The sequence below is a fragment of the Syngnathoides biaculeatus genome, chromosome 6 (assembly GCF_019802595.1).
Source record: "Syngnathoides biaculeatus isolate LvHL_M chromosome 6, ASM1980259v1, whole genome shotgun sequence".
NCBI classification, from domain to species: domain Eukaryota; kingdom Metazoa; phylum Chordata; class Actinopteri; order Syngnathiformes; family Syngnathidae; genus Syngnathoides; species Syngnathoides biaculeatus.
In genome coordinates this window covers 890,520-913,045 of record NC_084645.1, presented here as the reverse complement: position 1 = coordinate 913,045, position 22,526 = coordinate 890,520, and the positions used below count along the sequence as shown (strand labels likewise).

Here is a 22,526-nt window from a genome sequence, read left to right as displayed (position 1 = left end):
AGCACTGAAAAATATTGAATAATTTTGCTATGCTTATTTGTTTTTTTGTTGTTGTTTTTTTTACCTCTGTGCCACTTGATGATTTTTAAGGGCCTCTTAACTCCCTGTAGTGGTCATCAAGCTGAAGGTTTAAAACTTGAGCATGGAAAGTAGGCTATTCACCACGTAGCCCGGGTTTGACCAACCCACTGGAAAACAGACTCTTGTAAAATGAATGAGAACCACAGTTTATACAGTTTCCACCCACACAAACTATCACATATACCAACTGTGTTATTAGTGTCCCACATGGCAGGGTGTGTCCTTTTTTTTTGCACAGTTTGTTTCTACATATCTCTTTCAAAAAATGAAGACGGGCTTTTAATCTGAATGAAAGCAGATCAACCTTGTAAAATGTCTGCTGCCAAACGTCGAGGCTTTGTTCTAGTTAACTGTATTGCCTGTAGTGGTATAAGAGTGCCTCAAAGAGTTCAACTCAGGCCCTTGGGTACCAGCCCCTTGTACAGCAGCTGCACCGTCCTGAAGCGCTGGACGGAATCCAGATTTAGCAGTTCCCCCTAGCGTGGCATCAAGTACAGAGTGAACATTTTCACATTGTCAGCCTCTTATGCTCAGGCATTAGATGGCCCTCCCGTTTCTGTGAGTGCGCATACATGTGCCAGCAGAAGCGTGCCAGTGCATAGCAGCCATTGATTGAAGTTGCTTCCGAAGCACTCACTCTGTTTTGCATGAGTGGACGTTGAAAACCCATTAACTGCCATTATTGTGGCTTTTTATTTTGTTACCTGAGCTACATGTTCAGAAAGTAAATTATTTGGACAGAAGTATTGAGACACACCTCAGTTAACTGCTCAATCATGTGGACTACATTGCTTAGTTGTTCTTGAATCTTAAAGGACAGACCATGAAGATGTTAAGAATTTTCTTAACCCTATAACCCATTTACAAACTGCCATTTCATTACTTAACCCCCACGAATAATGAAAATCCACAAATGATGGACGCAGTATTGAAATACCTATCAATAATATGCACCATATTTTTGCAACCGTAAGGTGAACTTAAAAGTCTTGTATTTTCTCCAAAATGGACAGCACGTCTTAGGTGCACAATGAGTTGCAATATCTATTAATACTGTTTTGTGACTTGTCCAATGTAGTAGACTTGAAGACACTGTTGGGTTGTTAGTATGCATCCTAGCACATGTTTTAGCATGTATATAAGCTACTCTTTTACATTCTGTGAGCAAAAGAAGCTCACATTGTCCCACACACTGACTGTGTAGGCCGCTCATTACTGACGATAACTAGCAAATAATAAAACAAATACCTGAATAAGAATGACTGAAGAAGTAAATGACCAAAAAACATGCACTTTAAACGCGATTTACATCCTCCCACCATGCTTTGCGGCACTCCCAGGATGCTTTGGGGCACTAAGGACCTCTTTAGCAAGCAAGAGGCACGCAATACAGTATATAGGAATGTTGCATACTATGTAAAAACCTGTGGTGTGTCACTGAAGCATATATGAATATATGATAAGTAAAGTTGCGCTCAAAAATACTGTCACCTCTTTCGAGCCATGACTGTTTAAAAAGACGTGCTTTTGACATCTCGTCACATCGAGCTAAATTGCCGCTCTTTGTCTGATGTACAGCTGCTACTTGGCTGCTGCTCGTCGTCGTCATCGTCAGGTTCCGACCTCTTGAACGGCTCATTGAACGATCTATTAAGAGAAAAAAAAGGCTGAGAAAACTGTCAAGCAGAAATCTAGCTAATAGCATGTTTTTCTGTCGTAGTTTCAATCAAGCTCCTGAAGCCCTACGTAACAGGTCAGCATGAAGCCGCGTAGGTGTTCCAGTGACTGGCAATATGCCTGGCAAATGACTGATACCTCATCAGTCAGGCTCTTATTGGTTGTTTTTCTTTGGGCACGGTGGTTTAAGCTTTAAAACGGGGCCCGAGAGGGCAGATTTATTTATTTTTTAATACTGACACTTTTGAATATACTGTACATGAAAAAGGGGATTTTGAAAAAAAAAAAAAAAAAGCAGCTCAGAATCTAACAAAGGTGAGAGACTGCCACAATTTTATGTGCTTAAACACAGTGACACAGCATCCCAGAATCAGATGAATAAATGTAGCAAAATCAGCACTAGTTGGTTGGAAATGAAATGAAATGCAGTGCTAAAGCCCTCCAAAGAGCCAGAATATTCGCAGGCAATTGACAAACAGTGAATAATGGGTTATTTAGCCATGTGATTCATGGGGTGTGTCTCAGTAGTTTTGTTCATGTAGTTTGATTTCTGTAAACAGTTTTCACATTCTCAACAAGGCACACTAATGCTTATGGTTGTCTCCATGGCCAACAGGAGCGTCCACACAGCGCCATGGAGCATCAGCTGTGCGCGCTGGAGACCAGTCGGCCCAGGATGAGCGTGGAGGAGCAGCTGGAGAGGATTCGCCGCCACCAGCAGGGTGCCCTCAGGGAGAAGAAAAAGGCCATCCGCATTCGGGGCAGCAGCGAGGAGAATGCGCTGTCGCGTAGCAATTCGTTTACTAAAGACAACCATTCACGCGATGTGCAGGTACAGAAACGCACGCTGTTCTAATACAGAATCAGTCCTGGACTCTATCTGTTCTTTTCTGAATTTTTAGCAGTCTCAAATGAGGCGTAGAGGAGATGTGATGAGCACCGACATTCTGGCACTAGAGGCCTCACTTAGGCAGCAGGAGGTGGTGAGGGAGCAGGAGACGCCCGCCGAGGAAATAGCGCGTCTCAAAGAAGCCTCAAACGTAGACCGCTTTAATGTGGTTCGAGAAGTAAGCCCTAATCACTCTCACGTCAGATGTTTAACCTTCACACAAAAGTGGTTAGGAAATTGTTGACAAACAAATTGAATATGCTTCTCTGTCTCGCGCTTGCTGCAGCTATCTGTGCCTGACAAAGTCCTGATACCTGAACGCTACGTGGAGTCTGAACCAGAGGAGGCACTGAGCCCAGAACAGGAGGCGGACAAGCAGAGGAAAGTTGACCGCATCAAAGCTCTCATTGCCAAAAACAGGTAAATCCATAACCTATCATTTTAGACAGTTGTGTTTGAACGTTTTGACAATTGATGAAATTTCTCTGTTCAATGTGAAGTAGAGGATGCTCAGTTTCCTTAACGGTTTTCTGTTGTTGAACATCTAATACATACAATTTATGTGTTCCCTAGCATGCAGAATCCAATGCCTACCGTAGCGTTAAGCCCAGTGGAGACCGAAGAGGAAATTACAATCCAAGAGAAAGAAAAGATGATTAATATTTCTTACGAGCTGGCAGCAGAGGCCTCCAAACGTAGCAAGTTGGTCACAGGTAGGCTGCAAACAAAAGCAGACATTAAGGGGAATGGAATTGAATCAGGACTGCAAATTATGATAGAATCTTGTTAAGGGCCCATAAAAAACATTTGTAAATATCTGCCTCTTTTGTTGTTCTCTCATTACAATTTTTTTACCTTTATAATGCAGTACCTGGAAACAATACCTCAGTGTCATTATGCATGTGGTTTTGTTTCTTACAGTCGGTATCACACTCTAAAGATGTAGAAAAACAGCACATGCGACTTATATTTATGCACACCTGCCAAACCTTGTATCACTCTACGAGGTTTCCAAAATGTTTATTCTTGTGGTTGACATTTTTTAAACCTTTATTACGCAATTTGTAGTACAGGGTGTGTTGTAAGAAAAAAGGTTGAATTTTTTGAAAAAAAAATCTTTTGATGAGTCCAGGTTTCTCAAACGTGCTGATCAAACCATTAACGCAAGTGTAGAACATGAGATGGAGCTTCACCTTGCTGAAAGTAAAATGGGACGCCTCCATCCTCACTTAGCAGGGATTGAAAAATGTCTTCTTGTAGCAATTGTAGATTTCCATGTTTTAGAAAAAATGTCCAATAATGTGGTACCTAAATCAGTGTCTGATGAATGTACTGTACACATTTTAATTCGATGCTGTTAGAGGAGTGTGAGGATATTCACTAAGCAGACTAATTTCTACTCTTTTTGATGTGTTCCGTGTAGGAATTGCTTTTCCATTTATTCTTAAATGATCACTTCAGCCAAGCCAGACTGTGGCTTCTGTCTCCATGACATCACCGCTGCCCACTTGAAAGTGTCTGCGCATCAGTGACTAAAACGGATGTTCTCTCACTGATGTTCTCTGAGCTGTGGTCGAGGCCAAGGCTCTAATTAGTGGTAGTAGCAGTAGATGTTAAATAAAAGGGATATCTGAGAGGAACAAGGGACGCAGATGTGAAGCTCAATACTCAATTTCTAGCTACAAATACATGGAGAGGTGGACACTCAGATGCATGGAAAAAAATGGCCCAATCAGGGTGGCTAAAGTGTTCATCGAAAAGTACTCACGAGGGGCTGTGGGTTTTGATCCCATACCCTTGTACACTATATGGACAAAAGTACTGGGAGACCTAGCACCAATCCATCGTGACAATTAAGATGGAAGAAGATGTGAGAAGACTAATGTGTGATTTGTCGAATGTGTCACAGGGATTTTTTGGCCAATAGAATTCAGAAATCACTGATAGTAGTCAAGCTTTTGAGAGGTTAGAATTTTGAATTGGAACTTTGTTGACAAGGATCAACAAAAGGGAAAAATGCTCAACTATAGGTATCAATCCCGTTTATAAATAATTAACAAATGCCGGTCTATCAGTACATTTGTCCTTTTTGGTCATAAGTCTTCTTCCCTCACATTTACATATTTGACAAATGTGATGTGAGGTGTGTGTTATAGCATGTTGTGTCCTTTTTTTTTGGGTCTGCTGTGGTGTTCAACATAATTTTGTGTTTTGTTGCAGTGAAAAGCCCATCGCCATCCTCCCCACCCCTCCCATCATCTCCTAACACCCCGCCTCAGCTCACTGACGGTTCTCACTTCATGTGTGTGTAGTAGCACCAGTAAGGGCCTTCATCACCTGTTGCCATTTGTCCACATTCTTTACGCTCGAGTGTTGTTTCAGTGTTGGTCATGTACTTTTTGTTTGTCTTTTTTTCTCTTTAATAACTGGGAAGCTGAACAAGGGTTATGATATATTTGTGCATCCATATCGAGCTTGAGTGACCCTTTTCTTTCTCTCCTCAGCACAAGCTTTGGCGTCAGTCAAAACATACACATGAAGGAATTAGCGGTGGACACGTAACCACGGACACAAGCGCTCCCGGGGTCTTAAAGTAACCCGCGTGTGATCACTGTGACATCTTAAGCACCCTCCATGTTGCCACGACCAAAAAAAATCTTGTCTGTAGTACTCTCATACTGCTTTGTTTTTTTTTCTTAACATTGGAAAGTTTTACCAAAGCCTTTTAATTATTTATGTAGTCCAACAAGCATTCTTCAATCTGTTGGTTGAGCTGTTATTATTTAACCATTCATACTTAACCGTTTACAGTGCATATGTTTGTTGCTGGGTAATTTGAGCATATAAAACATCGGTGAACAGAAGCCCCATTTTGCTACTATGGACTAATTTGATTCCTGTTTCTCTGTTGTAATTACTTAAAATGACATGCTTGCGGTCCATGTTAAAATACTGACACAATACTGATGGCTGTTCTGGTTTAAGTCTCTAGAGTTTTCTTGTTTCTTTGTAATTGCTGAGAGTTGTATTTAAGAGATGGGGGGGAAAGTATGTTTGGTTCTATTTTATGATGTAGGGTTTTGTAGGCCGAGAACGAAAGAAAGATACTAGCACGTAAAAAAAGCAATAATGCAAAAGTTTGTGGATGCGGGTTGCATATTTCTGTTGTACAAAGTGTAATTAAGAGGTTTACTATGTATATAATGTTCTTGCTACAGCAGAATGGAAGCATGTATCCTACATGTCGTCACTGACTACATTTAATTTACAAATGTTCATATTCCATTTGTTTTATAACATAAGTAAATGTTTGTTCTTTAAAAAAGTTTGCTTGGTGTTTTGCTTGTTCCTACCCGATGAATGAGATCAACTTCAAGCCCCAACTGTGGTAATAATACAGTATTACCACTACTGGAGGAATTCCAACGAAATTATATTTTCAACCATCCATCCATATATATATTTTAACTTAACCCTTACTGGGGTAACAGTTGAGCTGGAGTTGATCCCAGCTGAATTTGAGCATTGGGCCTGGTACACCCTGTACTTGTCGGGTTAGCACTTTACCATTCACACTCACACCTAGAAACAATTTAGTGAACCAATGAAAGACTAAATAAATCCATTCACCGATATACTACTGCTACTGTAGCAAGAGAAGTGAAACCCTCAACGGGCGTAACACGCAGTTTAAAAATATAGAGATGGCGCCCTCGTGTGATCATAGCGCCGACCAACAACGTGTTCCTCATTTTGAAAACGAGCTGCATCTTTGATTGACTCAATGTGAGTCAGGTTACGTGTGGGTATTTAATAGAGCTATTGCAGATATTTAGTATGATGTATTATGTAAAAGACAGTGATGGGCTGTGATTTTCTTGTATCTGGGCTTTCAGTTCGGTGGACTGATTCCACATGATTACAAAAATAATACCATCATTATCACATTGCAATATGCAAAAATAATATAACAGCACGCAATTGTGTCATGTACATCATCTGGAGTGATATAAAATCAATGTATGACAAAAAGGTACAAATGGTAAAATACAGAAGTTGTTTCCATCTGCCAGTGGATTTTCAGCTTCCTGACCTACAGGACACAGCAGGTGAGGCTGGGGGGCACCAACTCATCTGCACGGCCTACAAGAGGAGCTCTTGAGGCAGTTCTACAGACCAGTCATTGAGTCAGTCCTACACTAGCCACAAACTCTTCCAGCTCGTTTCGTCAGTTAGGCGTTATTGAACAATGCAAAACAAAACCAGTAGACATTCCAACAACGTCTTCCTTGTTGCTTTTAACTTCTTAAGCAGTTGACTTAAAATTACACTGTAACATGCTGTCAATTTCACACATCTCCGTTGAGACAGTACTGCCGTAAATTCACTGCTAAATGATTTGTTCACTCACTGTAGTAGTAGTCTTGTTAATCTGCACTATTTGCATCTCTGGTGTTGACCAATACTGGCCACTCATGTGCTTGGTGCTCATCTGCATCATTTTCACAATTGTCCCAGACTATCACACGATTGCGTGGGTTTTCTCCACGCACTCCGGTTTCCTCCCACATCCCAAAAACGTGCATTAAATTGGGATCCTAAATGTGCCCTGCGATTGGCTGGCAACCAGTTCAGGGTGTACCCTGCCCCCCTGCCCAAAGATAGCTGCGATAGGCTGCAGCACACCCACGACCCTTGTGAGGATAAGTAGCTCGGTAAATGGAAGGATGGACGGTCACTTTAAACTGCTTGAGTTTCTTGAAGACAGCATTTGCACAATCGTCACTGTACCAGATTATTGCACTATTAGTCACATCAAGGCGGCATGGTGGAACAGCTGGAAAGTGTTGGCCTCACAGTTCTGAGGACCCGGGTTCGACCCCCGCCGATTGCATGTTCTTCCCGTGCCCGCGTGGGTTTTCTCCGGGCACTCCGGTTTCCTCCCACATCCCCAAAACACACAACATTAAATGGACACTCTAAATTGCCCCTAGGTGTTATTGTGAGTGTGGCTGTTTGTCTCCATGTGGCCTGCGATTGGCTGGCAACCAATTCAGGGTGTACCCTGCCTCCAGCCCTCCCCACGACCCTCGTGAGGATAAGCGGCAAATAAAATGGATGGATGGATGGATAATCACTTCAACCTGGTTTAAATTGCTTGAGGACTCTGCATCATTTTCACAATTTTTACTGTACTAGCACTACCACATTACTCTTCTCTTGTTATTGCTTAATGACTCTCTGTAGTTTGTTTTTATGTCTTGAAAGTATTTTTTTTAAATCACAGTGGCTCCCACTACCAGAGACAATTCCTTATGTTTTGAACATATTTGTCAAATAAAGATGACTCTGATGTACTTGGTGTTGTTTTTTTTTTCATTATTATGATTCATATTTAGCAGGGTCGTTTACAACACTCTTCTCTGGAGTGTGTAGAATTTAGAATATTTCTTTTCACACGAGTCTCATTACAGCAGCGCCATTGATTTTTAAGGTCCTGCATCAATATGGGAGTACATATAAAGGCTGAATAAAATAAAATAAAATAAAATAACCAGTGGCAGCATGTGGAGCTACTATAAACAACAGTGACATATGGAGCTATTAAATGCCAAGTCCATGTGTTTTCTCCGTCCAATCACAGGGAAGCTTACGTGACGCCCCGCCCCTTCTACTTACGATACAATTTTGACACGGAAAGTGATGGCTGCCACTGAAATGGCTGCCGCTGCCTCCGAGGTAAGTCCTCCGGTGAGGGACGAGCAATGCGGTCCCAACGAGGACAATATTGATAACTCTGGCGACTGCCGTAACGAAGCGGAAACGGGAGCGCCAGCTGGCTGCGGTGAGCCGAAAATGGCTGAGTTGGAGGCTGAGGCGGCGAAGCAGGCCGCCAGCGAAGCGCCGCCGCCGACTGACGTTCCAGAATCGGTCAACCAGGCGGCGACATCCCCTCCCCAAAATGAGGTTCTACCTTGCGATGAGGTGTCGTCGGAGCCACAGCAGAACTACGCGGAAATCAGCGGTGAGCACTTAAATTGTGGCACAGCGAAAGATGCCAAAGCAGAGCCCGGTGAAGAGAGCCGGTGTTCGGGTATGGAGGACTGCGACAAGAGCAAACCCATTTGCGAGGACGGCGACAAACTGAGTGGCGGGGACGCAGCGGTGGGAGACAAGAGGCGGCCGAGCGTGGAGATCTCCTCCTCCGACGGTGAACCCCTGAGCCGCATGGACTCCGAGGACAGGTAAAAGAAAAGGAAAGGCCAGCCGCTTTTACTTTTTCTCCATTCCATTTCCAAGCCGCTTATCTTGCTGCGAAACACTCGGGCTCACCAGTTCCACGTGCTCAAAGGGGCAAAATCCAGCCACTTTTAACTAAAACCACCAACCTCACTTCACAGGTGTCAAACCCAAAGACCAGGGGTGTAAACTTCACTTGCTAAAATCCTTTGGTGTTTTTTGTCCATTTTGGAGGTGTGTGGAGAACTTTCATTTATTTTTATAACAAACCAATGAACAGTGATATTAAACCTTACCATTTCCAAACGTAAGCAAACATTTCTTGCCAATAATCTGAAGTATAACTGCTGTCATCCAGCATCATGAACGCCACCAAAGAAACTGGCAATGGAATCGAACTAGGTAGCTGTATACTTCCGGTGTCTTTTAGTACATTATTTGGTCACATACTTCTTATTCTTTACGGTGAAATGCCGAAAAACAGTTTCTTTTCTTGTTCAGGAAAAGGTGGACTTTGCATATTTCACAGTAGCATATAGGCCTAGTGGCCTGTAGAGAATCTGCTTCTCCATAGGGGTTGCCATGTTGGGAAATGGTCACAGGCGTAATTTTGACATTACGGCGAACCACAGTGGTTTTCCTTTTGGCGTTGATTCCGGAGAGGATAATGTCCTGCTGCAGTATTTGAACCAATCCCAGCATCCTCTAAACCTCGGATGTTCAAATCTCTCCTGGTAAAATCAGTGTCAAACAAACAAAAACCCGTTAATGTAACTGTTAATAATGTTGACATTAGTCTTTACATATATTTGATCGATGAGATGAGTATTGCCTGATCATGAGCATTTTATGCTGATTGGTTGATCGGCTTTATTGTCATAATTCGCCTTTCCTATCAATGACGGCATTGATCAGGTCTGCAAAAGTCATTTATTCTGCGTTGCCATTGTGCTCAGTATATTTTGAAAACATTTTTTCATTTCATTCTCTCGTCTCTTGATGTAGAATTGTAAAAACTGATGGCCAATAAAGTAATTTTTTTTAAATAGTGGGCTGCACGGGAGAGACGATATAGCCGAGAGACAACACATAGTAATGGATAAATCACATCTGGTGAAGCGTATGGTATGCTTGCCCAATTGTGTCGACAAGCATATTGGTGTGTTGCATGGTGAGATCTGGTGGACTTGAAAAATAATTGCAGGCTGGAGAGAGGACTGTGTTCAATTAGTTTACTTACATTAATTTAGGTAATTTTTTGTATTAATTTTGCAATTACACTATTTTTAAATTATCAATATGCTGCAACATTGTGTTTCAGTATATTAAATTTACTTTCTGCCCAATTTAGATATTTGTTTTTATTTGAATTGTTTGGTACAACGCATTATGATGAGCGCGTGAGAAAAGAGAGCGGTGTTCATGTTAAGAGAAATGTTAAATCAAAAAATGGTATCGGAAGACTGTCCTGCCATGTATCTAACTTTACTAAGAAAGACACCAGAAAAATAAATCTGTCGCAGCGACAACCCATCCGGAATCTGCTACGCCACAGCCTCCGAGGACGGGTGAAAACAACTTTTAAGGAATACAATCTTACCTGCCGCAATGTGCATGTCACGAGCGAGCAGAGGTTCTGCTCCCACGGCAAAGAAGCCACAGTGTGACTAAAGAGTCGCGCTTCCCCATCGTAGAAGTTGAAGCTTTGCGTCCGACAAATAAATACTTTTTCATAAAGCGCCACGGCATTGACATTGTAGTGTTTTAACATTGAGGAAGTACTTTTATTTGCATATGACCGCTCTTTGGGAGTAGAGCCGACATTTCCCATGCAAATAGAATTCTTAATGCATGTAAAAACGATTTCAATGAGTTTTGTGGAATGTCATTAATTTGAATGAAAAGTAGGACAAATTGGAAAAGGGTATCAACAACCTTATTTGGCATCGTCAAATGAAAATAATCCCAGACTGCAGAAATTCTCCTCTTTCTCGGGAGGAGGGGGGTAGGTGGAGAGTTTCGTTAGTGACATAGATAAGGTTTAGAAATTCCAATGACCTGATTTAAGCACTCTTGTATACTGAAGCACCTTAGAGCCAATATAACTCCCAAATACTAGAAAAGGTTGGTTTGGGGAAATGTGGGACCCTTTTAACAGGTGCTGGCACAATATTTTTGTCCATATGTCGGGTGCGCCATGAGTCGTGAGAACCATCATGCATAGAAAATCAGACTCGGCCTGTATCCCTTCCCGCTTAGTATCCCGTATGGGTCGTCCAATTATCACCTGTTGTTCATGCATGTGTAAGGTTTTAATGTTTCATGCACATTGTCATCGTCACTGAATTATTTAACCCTTCCCTCCCTTACACCCCCGCTCTGTCCTCAGCATAAGCAGCACCCTGATGGAGATGGAGAGCACAGTGTCAAGTGGGCGCTCCACCCCGGCTATGATGAACGGACAGGGCAGTGCCAGCTCCTCTGCTGTTAAGGCCGTCGCCTACTCCTGTTGCTGGGACCTTTGTCTTCAGTATTTCAACTCAAGCCCTGATCTTGCGGAGCATATCAGGGGCATCCATGTGGACGGACAAAGAGGAGGGGTCAGTACATTTGACTGTGAACACATTCCAGGGTGATAAAGCTTGTCGGTCAACTTGGAGTTTGTTCATTTGGTTCGAAACGATTGTGCTGGGATTTTAAGGATGTAAATGTCGTTTAAAGTGCGTGTTTTGTGTCTTTTATTTCTTCAGTCATTGTTTTATTATTTGGTAGTTATTCTATTATGTTTGCTGTGGTGTGATCATTTTAGTTTTGATTTGACACCGTGAGTGTGAACAACATTGTGAGTAATGACTTGACTACACTGTTAGTGTGTGTGGCAATGTAAGCTTGTTCTAGTTATTATGTAAAACTTTGCATATTTGGTGGTAGTTAATTGAAATAGTTACTCAAAACACTTTTACAGATTTTGGGCCTTGGTGCCCACATAAGTGTCATATTATAAGGCGCCCTGTCCATTTGGGAGAAAATTTAAGACTTGTAAGTGTGCCTTATGGTCGCGAAAATACAATATGTGTTTGTATTATTGAAATGAAATGGGTTTTGCTATAGTTAATCTGTATGTTGTTTTAAATTTCATTCATTCGTAGCGCAAGAGCAAGAGTATTCAGGAAAACTTCCCGCATGCCATTTTAAAGTCTGTCTGCAAAGACCCTCTCTTAGTGCCTTTTTTCCCATCTTGCTCTTCAGGTCTTTGTGTGTCTGTGGAAGGGTTGCAAGGTGTACAACACCCCATCTACCAGTCAGAGTTGGCTTCAGAGGCACATGCTGACCCACAGTGGAGATAAGCCCTTCAAGGTAAAAACCATGATTGTCAAGCGCATCCAAATATAAAGAATGATTGCCTTGAAGACACATACTTTTTCCCACCACAGTGAAGATACTTGCGTTTGCTGAAAACAGCACATCTAGTGTGCGTTCACTGTATGTTTTATCTGCATGGTGCTGTAAATCCCTGCCTTGTGCTCCTCTGCAGTGTGTTGTTGGTGGCTGCACCGCAAGTTTCGCTTCACAAGGAGGCCTGGCTCGCCACGTGCCCAGCCACTTCAGCCAACAAAGTTCTTCCAAACTATCCGGTCAGGCTAAACTTAAGGAGGAGTCACCCTCTAAGGCTGGTCTCAACAAGAGGAAGAAGCTCAAGAACAAACGCAGGTGCTCCCTACGTACGTAAACTAAAAGCCACACTAACATGACTACATGATATCTGCACAGACATTTCCCCTGCCATTTTATCCTGATTAGATGTTACATCACGTAAACAAACAAAAAGTAAACCAAATCCTTTTTTTTTTAATTTTGAGAGGAAAAATGAATATGAGAGGAGAGGATAATTTCAGTTTTTATTGCTCTTTCCCGACATTAATATAGGGATCTGATACATTTGAAAGAGTTCCGTTATTTAGAATGTGAAATCACATTGTTAGGTGAGGAAAAGTACTGGAAGAAGTTAACTTAATATAAATGACAGTGAAGGAGATGTAATATTTTGTTGTTGTTTATTTTTTTTTTGCATTCCGCAGCATGATCAAGGCCATTGACATCACCAAGCTTTTCTATTCTGTTTTTGTGATGATTTTCTCGAACTTTGACCATAGTTTACTTCAGTTGTTTTGGAGCAGGGGTTCCCCCTTCAGTCTCCTCTTTAGAAGGTAAAATGTGTAGAGTTCAAATTTAGAGATTCACCTGGCTAGTCTTAAGATTTCCACTCCTTGCCTGATGAAATCCTCATTATTTGAGTAGTGTGTTGCAGTAATCATTTTGATTTATGATGGTTCTTCCACTTTGGCGCATCATTTAAACTGTCTGACAGAATGTTTTTTGTTATCAGTTTGTTTGATGCTATCATCATATGTTGATCACTTGGCTCGTATTCATCTTTCGATGTTTAACTCATTCAAATTTGCTTCAACAAAAAATAAGGAATTGGCCTCATAGTTACAGTACTTGTGGAGGGGAGTCCATAGTTTTCTGAGATGTATTTATTTTTATAATTGGACACACTATATTTTTTATATCTGAATGGAGTTTTCTATAGAACATTTTTCAGTGTTGTGCATATTGAAATTTGAGTACCCAACATGGTAGCTACAGCAGTTTTAACAAACCCCTCCTCCCCATATTTTTGTCAAAACGTTGACGGAACTGTCCTGACTTTACCACAATATTGAATAGATGACTTGGTCCTTATCATTCTGACAGTACTGTATACATTGTCTTCGTACACCGCAATGCATTTAGTTGTAATGTTGCTGTAAATCTGTGAGATGCTCCTCATTTGGAACGTTGGTCTTTTGTTGTTGTTTGTTGTTAATCAGTTGTTGTTTGATTGTCTCCGCTTTCTTTCTACCCTACCAGCGAGGCCTCATGATTTCTTTGATGCTCAAACCATGGATGCTATCCGTCACCGAGCCATCTGTCTCAACCTATCGACTCATATTGAAAGTGTGGGCAATGGACACAGTGTGGTCTTTAACAGCACAGTGAGTCTATCTCCTCAAACTCGAGTGTTCTTCTTAGCAAAGAATGAAAGTGTGTTTGAACATTCCCCTGCACAAATTAAGCCAGACATGCAAGCTATGAGTGGTTTGTTAGTTTCCATTCATCCATTTTCCAAGTCGCTGATCCTCACAAAGTTTGCTTGAGTGTTTCAGCCTATCCCAGCTAATTTCGGGAAAAGGCAGACTACACCCTGAACTGGTCGCCAGTCCGTTGTATAAAAGACTTTTCTGTATTTGTGATGTACAATTATATTGATATTTCTGCTTAATTCCCTTTTTACGGCAGCAACAACACAGGTTTATACCAAACACACTGTAGTTGATTACTAACCAACGGTAACACAGTGCTAACGCAGGGTTTGTACAGTCACGAAAAACCTTGATATATTATGGAAATGAATACAGGTGATGACTTTTTCAGGTCTTTGAAAAGTTTTGAAAAAGTCATGGAACTATTGCATGGGTAATCTTTAGGATGCATAAAACCTCAATAAAATGGTTTAATCTGTGATTATGAAACCAAGCAACTTCATGCTATATGTGACAGTTTGCATTTGCGTAAAGCAAAGAAATGGAGTGTTCACCTCCACTCTCTCTGCTCAGAGTATATTCTGAAATGTCAAGAAAATGTAGTTTCAACAATTAGAGGGTTATAAGTAGAACTTCCCTACTGAATGACCCTTACCACGGATGTCCAATGTGCAGACGTTGCTCTTAATCCTTAGATGTAGCCAACATGATAGAAACGGTAGATCAAGGGGAAGACACACAAAGTAGCGGCCAAATGTTTCAGAAACAACTTTATCAGAGTTTATTGCAACAGGTGATGGCGTTACTCCAGTTTGCAATGCAGCAACACGGACAGCTGCTGCAAAACCAACCAATATGGATAAAGCTGTTCTGATGTCCATCATTTTGTGTGCATTAATGTAAAAGTGACGAACTTCCACTCATGCTACAATACATTAGAAGACATACTGTAGTTTCTCTTTCCTGACGGAGAGATTGATAGGAGATGGGTACGTGGTGAGAAAAATTTTATATGTTTTTGTGCTTCTACATGCATACTTTGGTTTGGGAAATCAGGAGATAGTATTTTTAGCTCCAAAGGACTTTAAAAAATGTCCTTCTGTACCCAAGGTAAGGCTATTAAGAACAGTTTCATACAATACCAACATGGAGGCAATTTAGCATTTCGTGTCTTTTCCAAGGACACTTTGACAGTGGACAGTCAGAGCTGGGATTCAGTCAATGGCTGACCCGCTCTACCAATTGAGCCACAGCCACCCGTAGGAGACTTTTTTTTTTTTTTTTTTTTTTTTTTTTTGCTCTCCGTACCACTTTTTCTCTGTGACATAGAGGTCAAATTATTCATCTGTTGTTTTTGATGACTGCGTTAGTGTCGGTGCTGTTGCAATTTAACCAAAACAAAGTTGATCAAAATGCATCTTTGGGTTCCGTTTAGAAACACTAACTACAGTGTTTCAGATGAACTTGTCATGCAAAAAAATGCTGAAGAATGTGTAGAGGTTTTGGTAAAGCCATAAGTACAATAAATATTTCAATGGGGGGAAAAAATCATCTGGGCCGTAATTATAAAAAAAAAAAAATGGAAAAACTCCTCAAACTGATGAATAAATGAAGAATTATTTTTGTCAGTGGCTTAATCATATTAACTATATTATAATTTAAATTAATTTAATGAAAATATAAAAGACTACACAACAGTCGATTTTTCTGTGTTCAAGAAATCAATCTGTCCAATCATTGGTATGGCATGAGTATTTAATTTTTGAACAGCAGGGGGCGAGGTACTCTCAGTATTGGAGAAGCAACTACTGATTCATGTTTTTTTTCTTCCCTTTGCACTTTATATGAACCTTTTTTTTGCCTCAAGGCCTGGCGTTATTTTTCTTTGAATCAGACTTCACAGAAAAGCCAATTGGAATTGTGTTTGTGTGTATGGTGCTTGTCAATCTAAACTTGATAGTGATATATGATCAGCCGTTTGAAGCCACATATAGAAACCACATTTTCCACCACTATTGCATTCAAAAGGTTTTTCAAAAAGTCAACATTTCTTATCGTAAAATTTTATTCAGTTTTGAATGGCGGCTTTTCCTGCATAGTTCTAATTGAGTGCACCCTTTCCATGCGACTTCAAGACATTGAAATTGAAAACATGTTGCAGTATGCAGTGACATTCGTCCAACAAGTTAAAGGGGAAGTCCACTCATTGAAAATAACAATGTATCAGATACGTCATGTCATTGGTACTACAACTTCAAAATATATATATATTTTTTTTATCAGATATCATTTAAGTTTGTTTCGCTGACATTTTGAGAGTCACATGAGCGGATGTGATGTGTCATGTATTTGGTTATGTTCCTACACAGTTATTGTCAGCGCTGATTTCTCGGATGTATCCTCATCTGATGAAGAAATAGAAGTATCGGTTAATCGGGAAGATGGAGGAATACGTCCATAAAGATGTAAACCTTTGGCTATAAGTAATGTTGAATATTCAAATGTTTCTTCTGACGGGAATGACGCAGAGTCTGACAAGCGAGCTCCGTGGCCGACGGCCGGCTAGCAGCCTCCCTGGCGGTGGGCCGTTAGCTGAGCTTCGCCGGAGGCCGTTAGCCGAGCTTCGGCGGCAGGGCTCGTTCGTCAGACTCTGTGTTATTCCCGTCCGAAGAACCATCCGCAGCTGCCGGCCTGGGGCTCCGGCGGCCTTTGTCTACGCACTTACTGTATGTGCCGCGGGTAGACCTCCGAGTAGTCAGACTCCGCATCATTCCTGTCCAGAGAGCCATTATTTACAGCCACAGGTTCAAATCTGTATGGACGTATTCCTCCATCTTCCTGATCAACCGATACTTCTATTTTTTTTTTCATCAGATGAGGAAAAATCCGAGAAATCAGTGCTGAGAATAACTGTGTAGGATTTTAACCAAGCACATGACACGTCACATCCGCTCATGTGACTCCCAAAATGTCAGCGACTGGGAACATTAAATATTGCCGATATAAACAACCTTAAAAGATATCTGATGAAAATCTTTATTTTACTGCTATGTTGTTCACTGTTCTTGCTTTACCATGAATACTCACTGCTAGCTGAGAAATGAAAAATGGAGGGGAAAATGTGAAGACAGAGATTGGGAAGAGTTTAAGAGAAATCTCAGCATGTTTGGTCTCAAGGTTGGAAGGAGGAAGATTGTGTGTTCGAGAGAGAGTGAAGCTTTTCGAAAGAGGATGAGGAAAAGGGGTTTAGGTGAATGTCCGGGTCATGGAATTGGAAGGAGATTGGGCGTTGAGTGTATGTTCTCCTTCCCGCCAGCCCTGGAGATTTGTGGGCGAGAAGGACTGTGGTGCTGCATCAGACCACAGGCCCAGTAGACTCCTCCAGGCCAGGGACGGAGGAGAGCTGTGGGGGTTTTGTGGAGTTTGGCCAGTGTGCCTGCTGACACGCCAGAGTAAGTCAGCCATGTTTATGGTGGGATATTTTTGTTATAGCGCCCATCTGCGTCATCCAGTGCTTGACCCGCTGACATGAGACAGGCACCCAGTTAGAACAGGCCAGCTCTCCCCTGGTTTTGGTCTGACATTTTTTCACTGCCTGTTTTGGAACCATTCTGATGTTCACTTTTCACTGCTCATCCTCCCGTTTTCTCTACCTCCTCCTCCTCCTCCTCTTCTAAGTGCTTAGTTTGACTGACGTGGCATCATTAAAGCACATCACAAATCATATTATCTAGCTCCAAAATAGGCCATCGTATTTATCAGCAGGCTTTACATACTTTACATGCATACATACCCTCACGGTAAATATATATGGTCTATGATAATCAACAACTTCTGCTTTTCTTAAATTTAAGCAGCTATTACATTCAACTTAGCACGCCCTTTGGTTGACCTCAGAAATGTCTGGTCCCCTATGTGGATTTCAGTTATTAAAGGCGCCAGAGTAGAAATAGGTATGAATATATATCTGCAGTTGAGTCCAAATGTTTACATACACTGTACAATAACACACATTTAATTGTTTTGTCTCAGTGTCTGATCCATTATCCAAGCTGCTTATTCTCACAAGGGTCGCGGGAATGCTGTTTTGTTAAATGCCACAATGAGAAAGCAAATTTCTTCAAGAATTTTACATTTTCTTCAAGGTCAAAAGGTTTACATACACAAAAAAATACCATGTCTTTAAAGAACATGAGGAAGCCTAGATGATGAGGTCATGCTTTTGGAAGCTCCTGATAGTTTAACTGCCAACATGAGTTAATTGACGGCACATCTGGGAATGTATTTAAGGTCACACCTCAAACAGTCTGCGTCCTTGTTTGAAATCATGGGAAAATCCGAAATGAAGAAAATAATATAAAAATCTCTAAGAAATGTTCTCTCTCATTATTGTGGTATTTCACAAAATTAAATATTTTCAGTAATCCTGACTGACATGAAACTAAAGGGTTAGTGTGATTTGACGTCAGATACTGACATAATAAAAGAAATGTTTCTGCACAGTGTATGTAAACTTCTGGCATCAACTGTGTGTCTTTCACGCTCTCTAACTTTCTATCTCTTGCCCTCTGTGTATCTGTGTGTGTAATTGTTTATCCCGAGAGATAAAACACACACTCAGTGGTTGGTACCTTGATAAAAACAGATATCAGATAAAACGGATTGTCTGGACTGAATAATGTGTCCAAAAATAGTTTTAGTGACATAGAGACTGTCATTGACAAAGTCCCAGATTTGGTCACTGTTATTTACTGGAGTTGTGACGGAATATATAAGTAGAAAATGGAACTGTTTTTCCTGGTCACAGATGCAGTATACAGTGTGGCGTAAAATATTGGCCCCATTTATTTGCTGATCTTCAATTTATCTGAAGATCATCAAGCAACTGTAAATCTCACCTGTTTTTTAAAAGGTTGATTTGATTTTTAAGAACCCAAAAAATATTTAGTTACCTCCCTCTGTGGAAAAAAATAGTCTTAGACCTAACTTTTCTGTTAAAGAGCAGAATTCATAGTTCCATCAATCACAGCAAGTTTTTCAGGTCCTGAAGTCGTAAAGCAGCTCAAAACCTTCAGACTGCCACCACCATGTTTGACTCTTGGTACAATGTTCTTTTTCTGAAATACTTTGCTCCATTTACGCCAGATGGAGTTAGCGACACCTCAACTGTCATCACTCATTTCATATAATGTCCTCTACTTGTGTGTCAAATCCTTTTGTAAATATTTGCGTGTAATGTATACCTCAGCATAGAAATTGTACTGTATTTATGAAAAGCAGTCAGTCAAAACGGTGCAAAACTCAGCCAAATGTATTTTGGTGGTGAAAACTGTCAAGTTGAAACATCTGCTTAAGGAGGTCTTGGTCTCGTGTGAGTGGAGTGTCCTCCATCCTCTCCTCTAACTAGTTTCCATCCTGCCACATTCAGTCTCAGGGGTAACAAAAATAATTTCAGATATGCGTGTGCGTAAGAGAACTTTTTCAATGTGAGCTCATTCACCATCCTAAAAATAGACATTCCTAACATAAAAGAGCCAATTGACGCAAGAGGTTATATCTGTGGCTATTTTTAATGCTGCTGGTTATTTTTCCAGCTCTTTTTCTTCCTACTGACAATATTTATGAGTTCCAGGCCAATTGTACTGTAAACTGACACAGCATGATTGGCGGAATGTTATGCAAAGTAAAGGCCAATGAGCCAGAAAAACACTTTTTTTTGTCTCAACTGTATTTTCACAAGTGCAAAGTTGGGAATTGTGGACAAAGTTGGGAATTGTGGACAATCATGCTGTGATCTGTTTGTGGGCAGAGTTAAGTTAAGGTGAAGTCCATTTGACTTCAAGTCCTCCTGTCTGAACAGATTGCAATACTCTGACTTAAAAGCCACAGTAAGAGGACTATAAAAGAACTTATTCTCATACTTGCACTCTTGATAAGTTTTTAGATGACGTTAGATATCACAGAGGATCAATAATAATATAGTTTTAATTGTAGCATCAATTAGGTTATGTTGTGTGGTTGCTGGGTCTTGATGCGATGTCTGTTGGATCATTTTCGTTTTGCATTGTAAAGAAAAAAAGAATACAAGAGAACAAAAATACATCACAACAAGTGCATAAATATGACATTGCTCTTTTCAGTATAAAGCTGACATAATCTACCAGGCTAGCTATTACATGACTTTGCTAAATAACTCAAAGACACCTTAATTAAACATAAATACACACAGGAGTTGTGAGGAAATCTCACAATTACCCGATTATCGCGGGTACTTACAATCCTCGCAGTCCTTTATAACCAGAGTTCCTGTCGGATATATTTTTATTCATATTTTTAAGAAAATTGAAAAATACTGAAACATATTGGATATCCTGGATTATGCCAGTGTAACTCCAAATAAAATTAGTTTTGTCAAGACCACGGTATTTACTTGCAGTCTGCCACCCAAAGTACCATGGGGCCTCATGTACAAAAGGTGCGTATGCACAAAAATGTGACCTACACTCTTTTTCATGCCAGAGTTCAGATGTATCAATACTGAAATGACAGAGGAAATGTGTGGTGCCTCACGCCATATTCATGGCTGGCATATCCACGTTTCAACAGCTATGAATGATTTGGCAACATTTAGAGGTTATGCTGGCAAACTGTTAGGATAAATATTCAAATCAGAGACACAACAATTGGCTCTGATTGAACAATTAATGCCCGGCAATGTTTTATTTCAACAATGTAAATAAGGCAAGGATTCAGAAATCATCTGTTAAATAGTGCATTCTGTATGTCCTTTGAATTTACTTAATTTGAAGATGTAAAGAAACCGAAATATTTAACAAGTCACCATTTTTCTAACTGAATATACTTCCAAAGGTGCTATTGACCTGAACATTTCAATAAATGTTGGAAACAACCGAAGATATCTATACATTAAAAAAAAAAGATTAAATTGTGCGTAAAAATGTGAAATTACAAATGCAAAAAATCTCTAAAACCTGAAGAAAGGTAGCTGAAAAAAAGGCATGGAAAATCAGAACAACACCCAACATCTGACAATAATTAAACAGAAATCCACCATCTTGTCAGTGCAAATGAATATCAGCTGGTTCAGTCCTAATGTCTTACAAAAAGGTCTCATTGGCAAGCTGTTAGTCAAGACACATCTCATGTTGGGTAAGAGCAGAGACCTGTCAGGACCATCACAAACTAATTGTTACAAAACATAACGATGGCATTGGTTACAGGCTCATATCTAAGCTTCTAAATGTTCCAGTAAGCACATTTGGCACCATAATACATAAGAGAAAGCCACTCATACCACCATAAATTTGCCTCAATAATGTGCTCCTCATTGGATTTCTGACAAAAGAGTGCAAAGAATTATCAAAAGAATTTAAGAGACAAGCACCACGTATGGAGATCTTCAAAACGACCCATTTTTTATTATCAGGTAATGCTGTTGTCCCAAGCAAAACAATGAGTAATGTACTCCGCTGCCATGGCTTGTATTTACACTCAATGCAAGACCCCTTTGCTGAGAAAAAAAAGCTTGTTGTTAGAATTGAATTCTTTAGAAGTCGTAATGCACACGCTTGGAAGAGAAATGGCATTGCACATTGCCCTAAAAACACCATACTTAATTGATGTTTGCTGGTGGGAACGTGATGGTATGGGAGTGCTAATCAGGAAATGATACTGGTAAAAGTCATATTTTTGAAGAGAATGTGAATGGGCAAATGCACGAGACGTTTTTGACAAACGTGTCATGCACGAGGATGATGAAAATTAAACGAGGGTGGCCATTTCAGCAGTATAATGATCTAAAGCATTGCTTAGGAAACTTTTAATTGGTTTCAGACAGAAAAAAATAAGGTACCATAATACCCCAGCCTATCACCCTATTTGAAGCCAATTGAAACTCTGTGGAAAGAACTGAATCGTGGTCCATAAAAGAAGCCCACAGAGCCTTCAAGATTTGAAGACTGCTTGTGTTGAGGAATAGGCCAAATTCCCACTAGAGCAATGCATGCGACTAGTTTCTCCATGCACGTGTCATCCTGAACCAGTCATTGCCAACAAAGACTTTTGTACAAAGTATGAAATAAATACCAGTTGGCAATTTCAGTGCTTTTTCCTCATGCCATTTCACTTCTTACACACACCTTTGTTTCTAAGATCATTTGTTCTGCTTTCTTTGTATGTATGGATTAATTGGTATGTTCCCAATTTCTGGTGAAATGTTCATGTCAATGTCAATGGCACCTTTTGAAATATATTTGAGAAAAATGAAGTGTTAAATATTTACTTCAGCTGCTGTACATCAAATGGACATGATTAAAATTACTTTTTCAGAGAAGAAGGATAAATGATATAAATTGAACATTTTAATAATGAGCAATCGATGTACATGTTGATCCAAAGAACTTTCTTTATCGGTGAAAGGCGAGGACACAGAAAGTTGGGCAGGCTGCAGCAGCCTGTTATTAGAGTGTTATTGCGTTGGGGACGCCAGAAATGGTGGATGAATCTCTCATACATGTACCCCGTGGCTACAA

At 40.5% G+C, this 22,526-nt stretch overlaps 2 protein-coding genes across 9 annotated transcripts in view; both read left to right on the top strand.

Moving 5' to 3' along the window:
- Window positions 1–5,972, top strand: part of LOC133501834 (pleckstrin homology domain-containing family A member 5-like) — a 90,644-nt gene extending 84,672 nt beyond the window's left edge. For 7 of the 8 annotated variants that reach the window (XM_061821880.1, XM_061821878.1, XM_061821891.1 and 4 more), the window contains 6 exons: window positions 2,375–2,590; window positions 2,661–2,825; window positions 2,934–3,067; window positions 3,221–3,360; window positions 4,868–4,967; window positions 5,152–5,972. In XM_061821880.1, coding sequence (XP_061677864.1) covers window positions 2,375–2,590; window positions 2,661–2,825; window positions 2,934–3,067; window positions 3,221–3,360; window positions 4,868–4,959 — 747 coding nt within the window. In that variant the 3' untranslated portion in view covers window positions 4,960–4,967; window positions 5,152–5,972. The remainder of the gene's footprint in view (window positions 1–2,374; window positions 2,591–2,660; window positions 2,826–2,933; window positions 3,068–3,220; window positions 3,361–4,867; window positions 4,968–5,151) is intronic. The other variant, XM_061821879.1, reaches the window with a different exon arrangement.
- Window positions 5,973–8,274: 2,302 nt separating this feature from the next.
- LOC133502557 (zinc finger protein aebp2-like) overlaps window positions 8,275–22,526 on the top strand; it is a 32,573-nt gene continuing 18,321 nt past the window's right edge. The window contains exons 1-5 of the mRNA XM_061823473.1: window positions 8,275–8,892; window positions 11,277–11,487; window positions 12,137–12,244; window positions 12,423–12,609; window positions 13,802–13,926. Coding sequence (XP_061679457.1) covers window positions 8,351–8,892; window positions 11,277–11,487; window positions 12,137–12,244; window positions 12,423–12,609; window positions 13,802–13,926 — 1,173 coding nt within the window. The 5' untranslated portion in view covers window positions 8,275–8,350. The remainder of the gene's footprint in view (window positions 8,893–11,276; window positions 11,488–12,136; window positions 12,245–12,422; window positions 12,610–13,801; window positions 13,927–22,526) is intronic.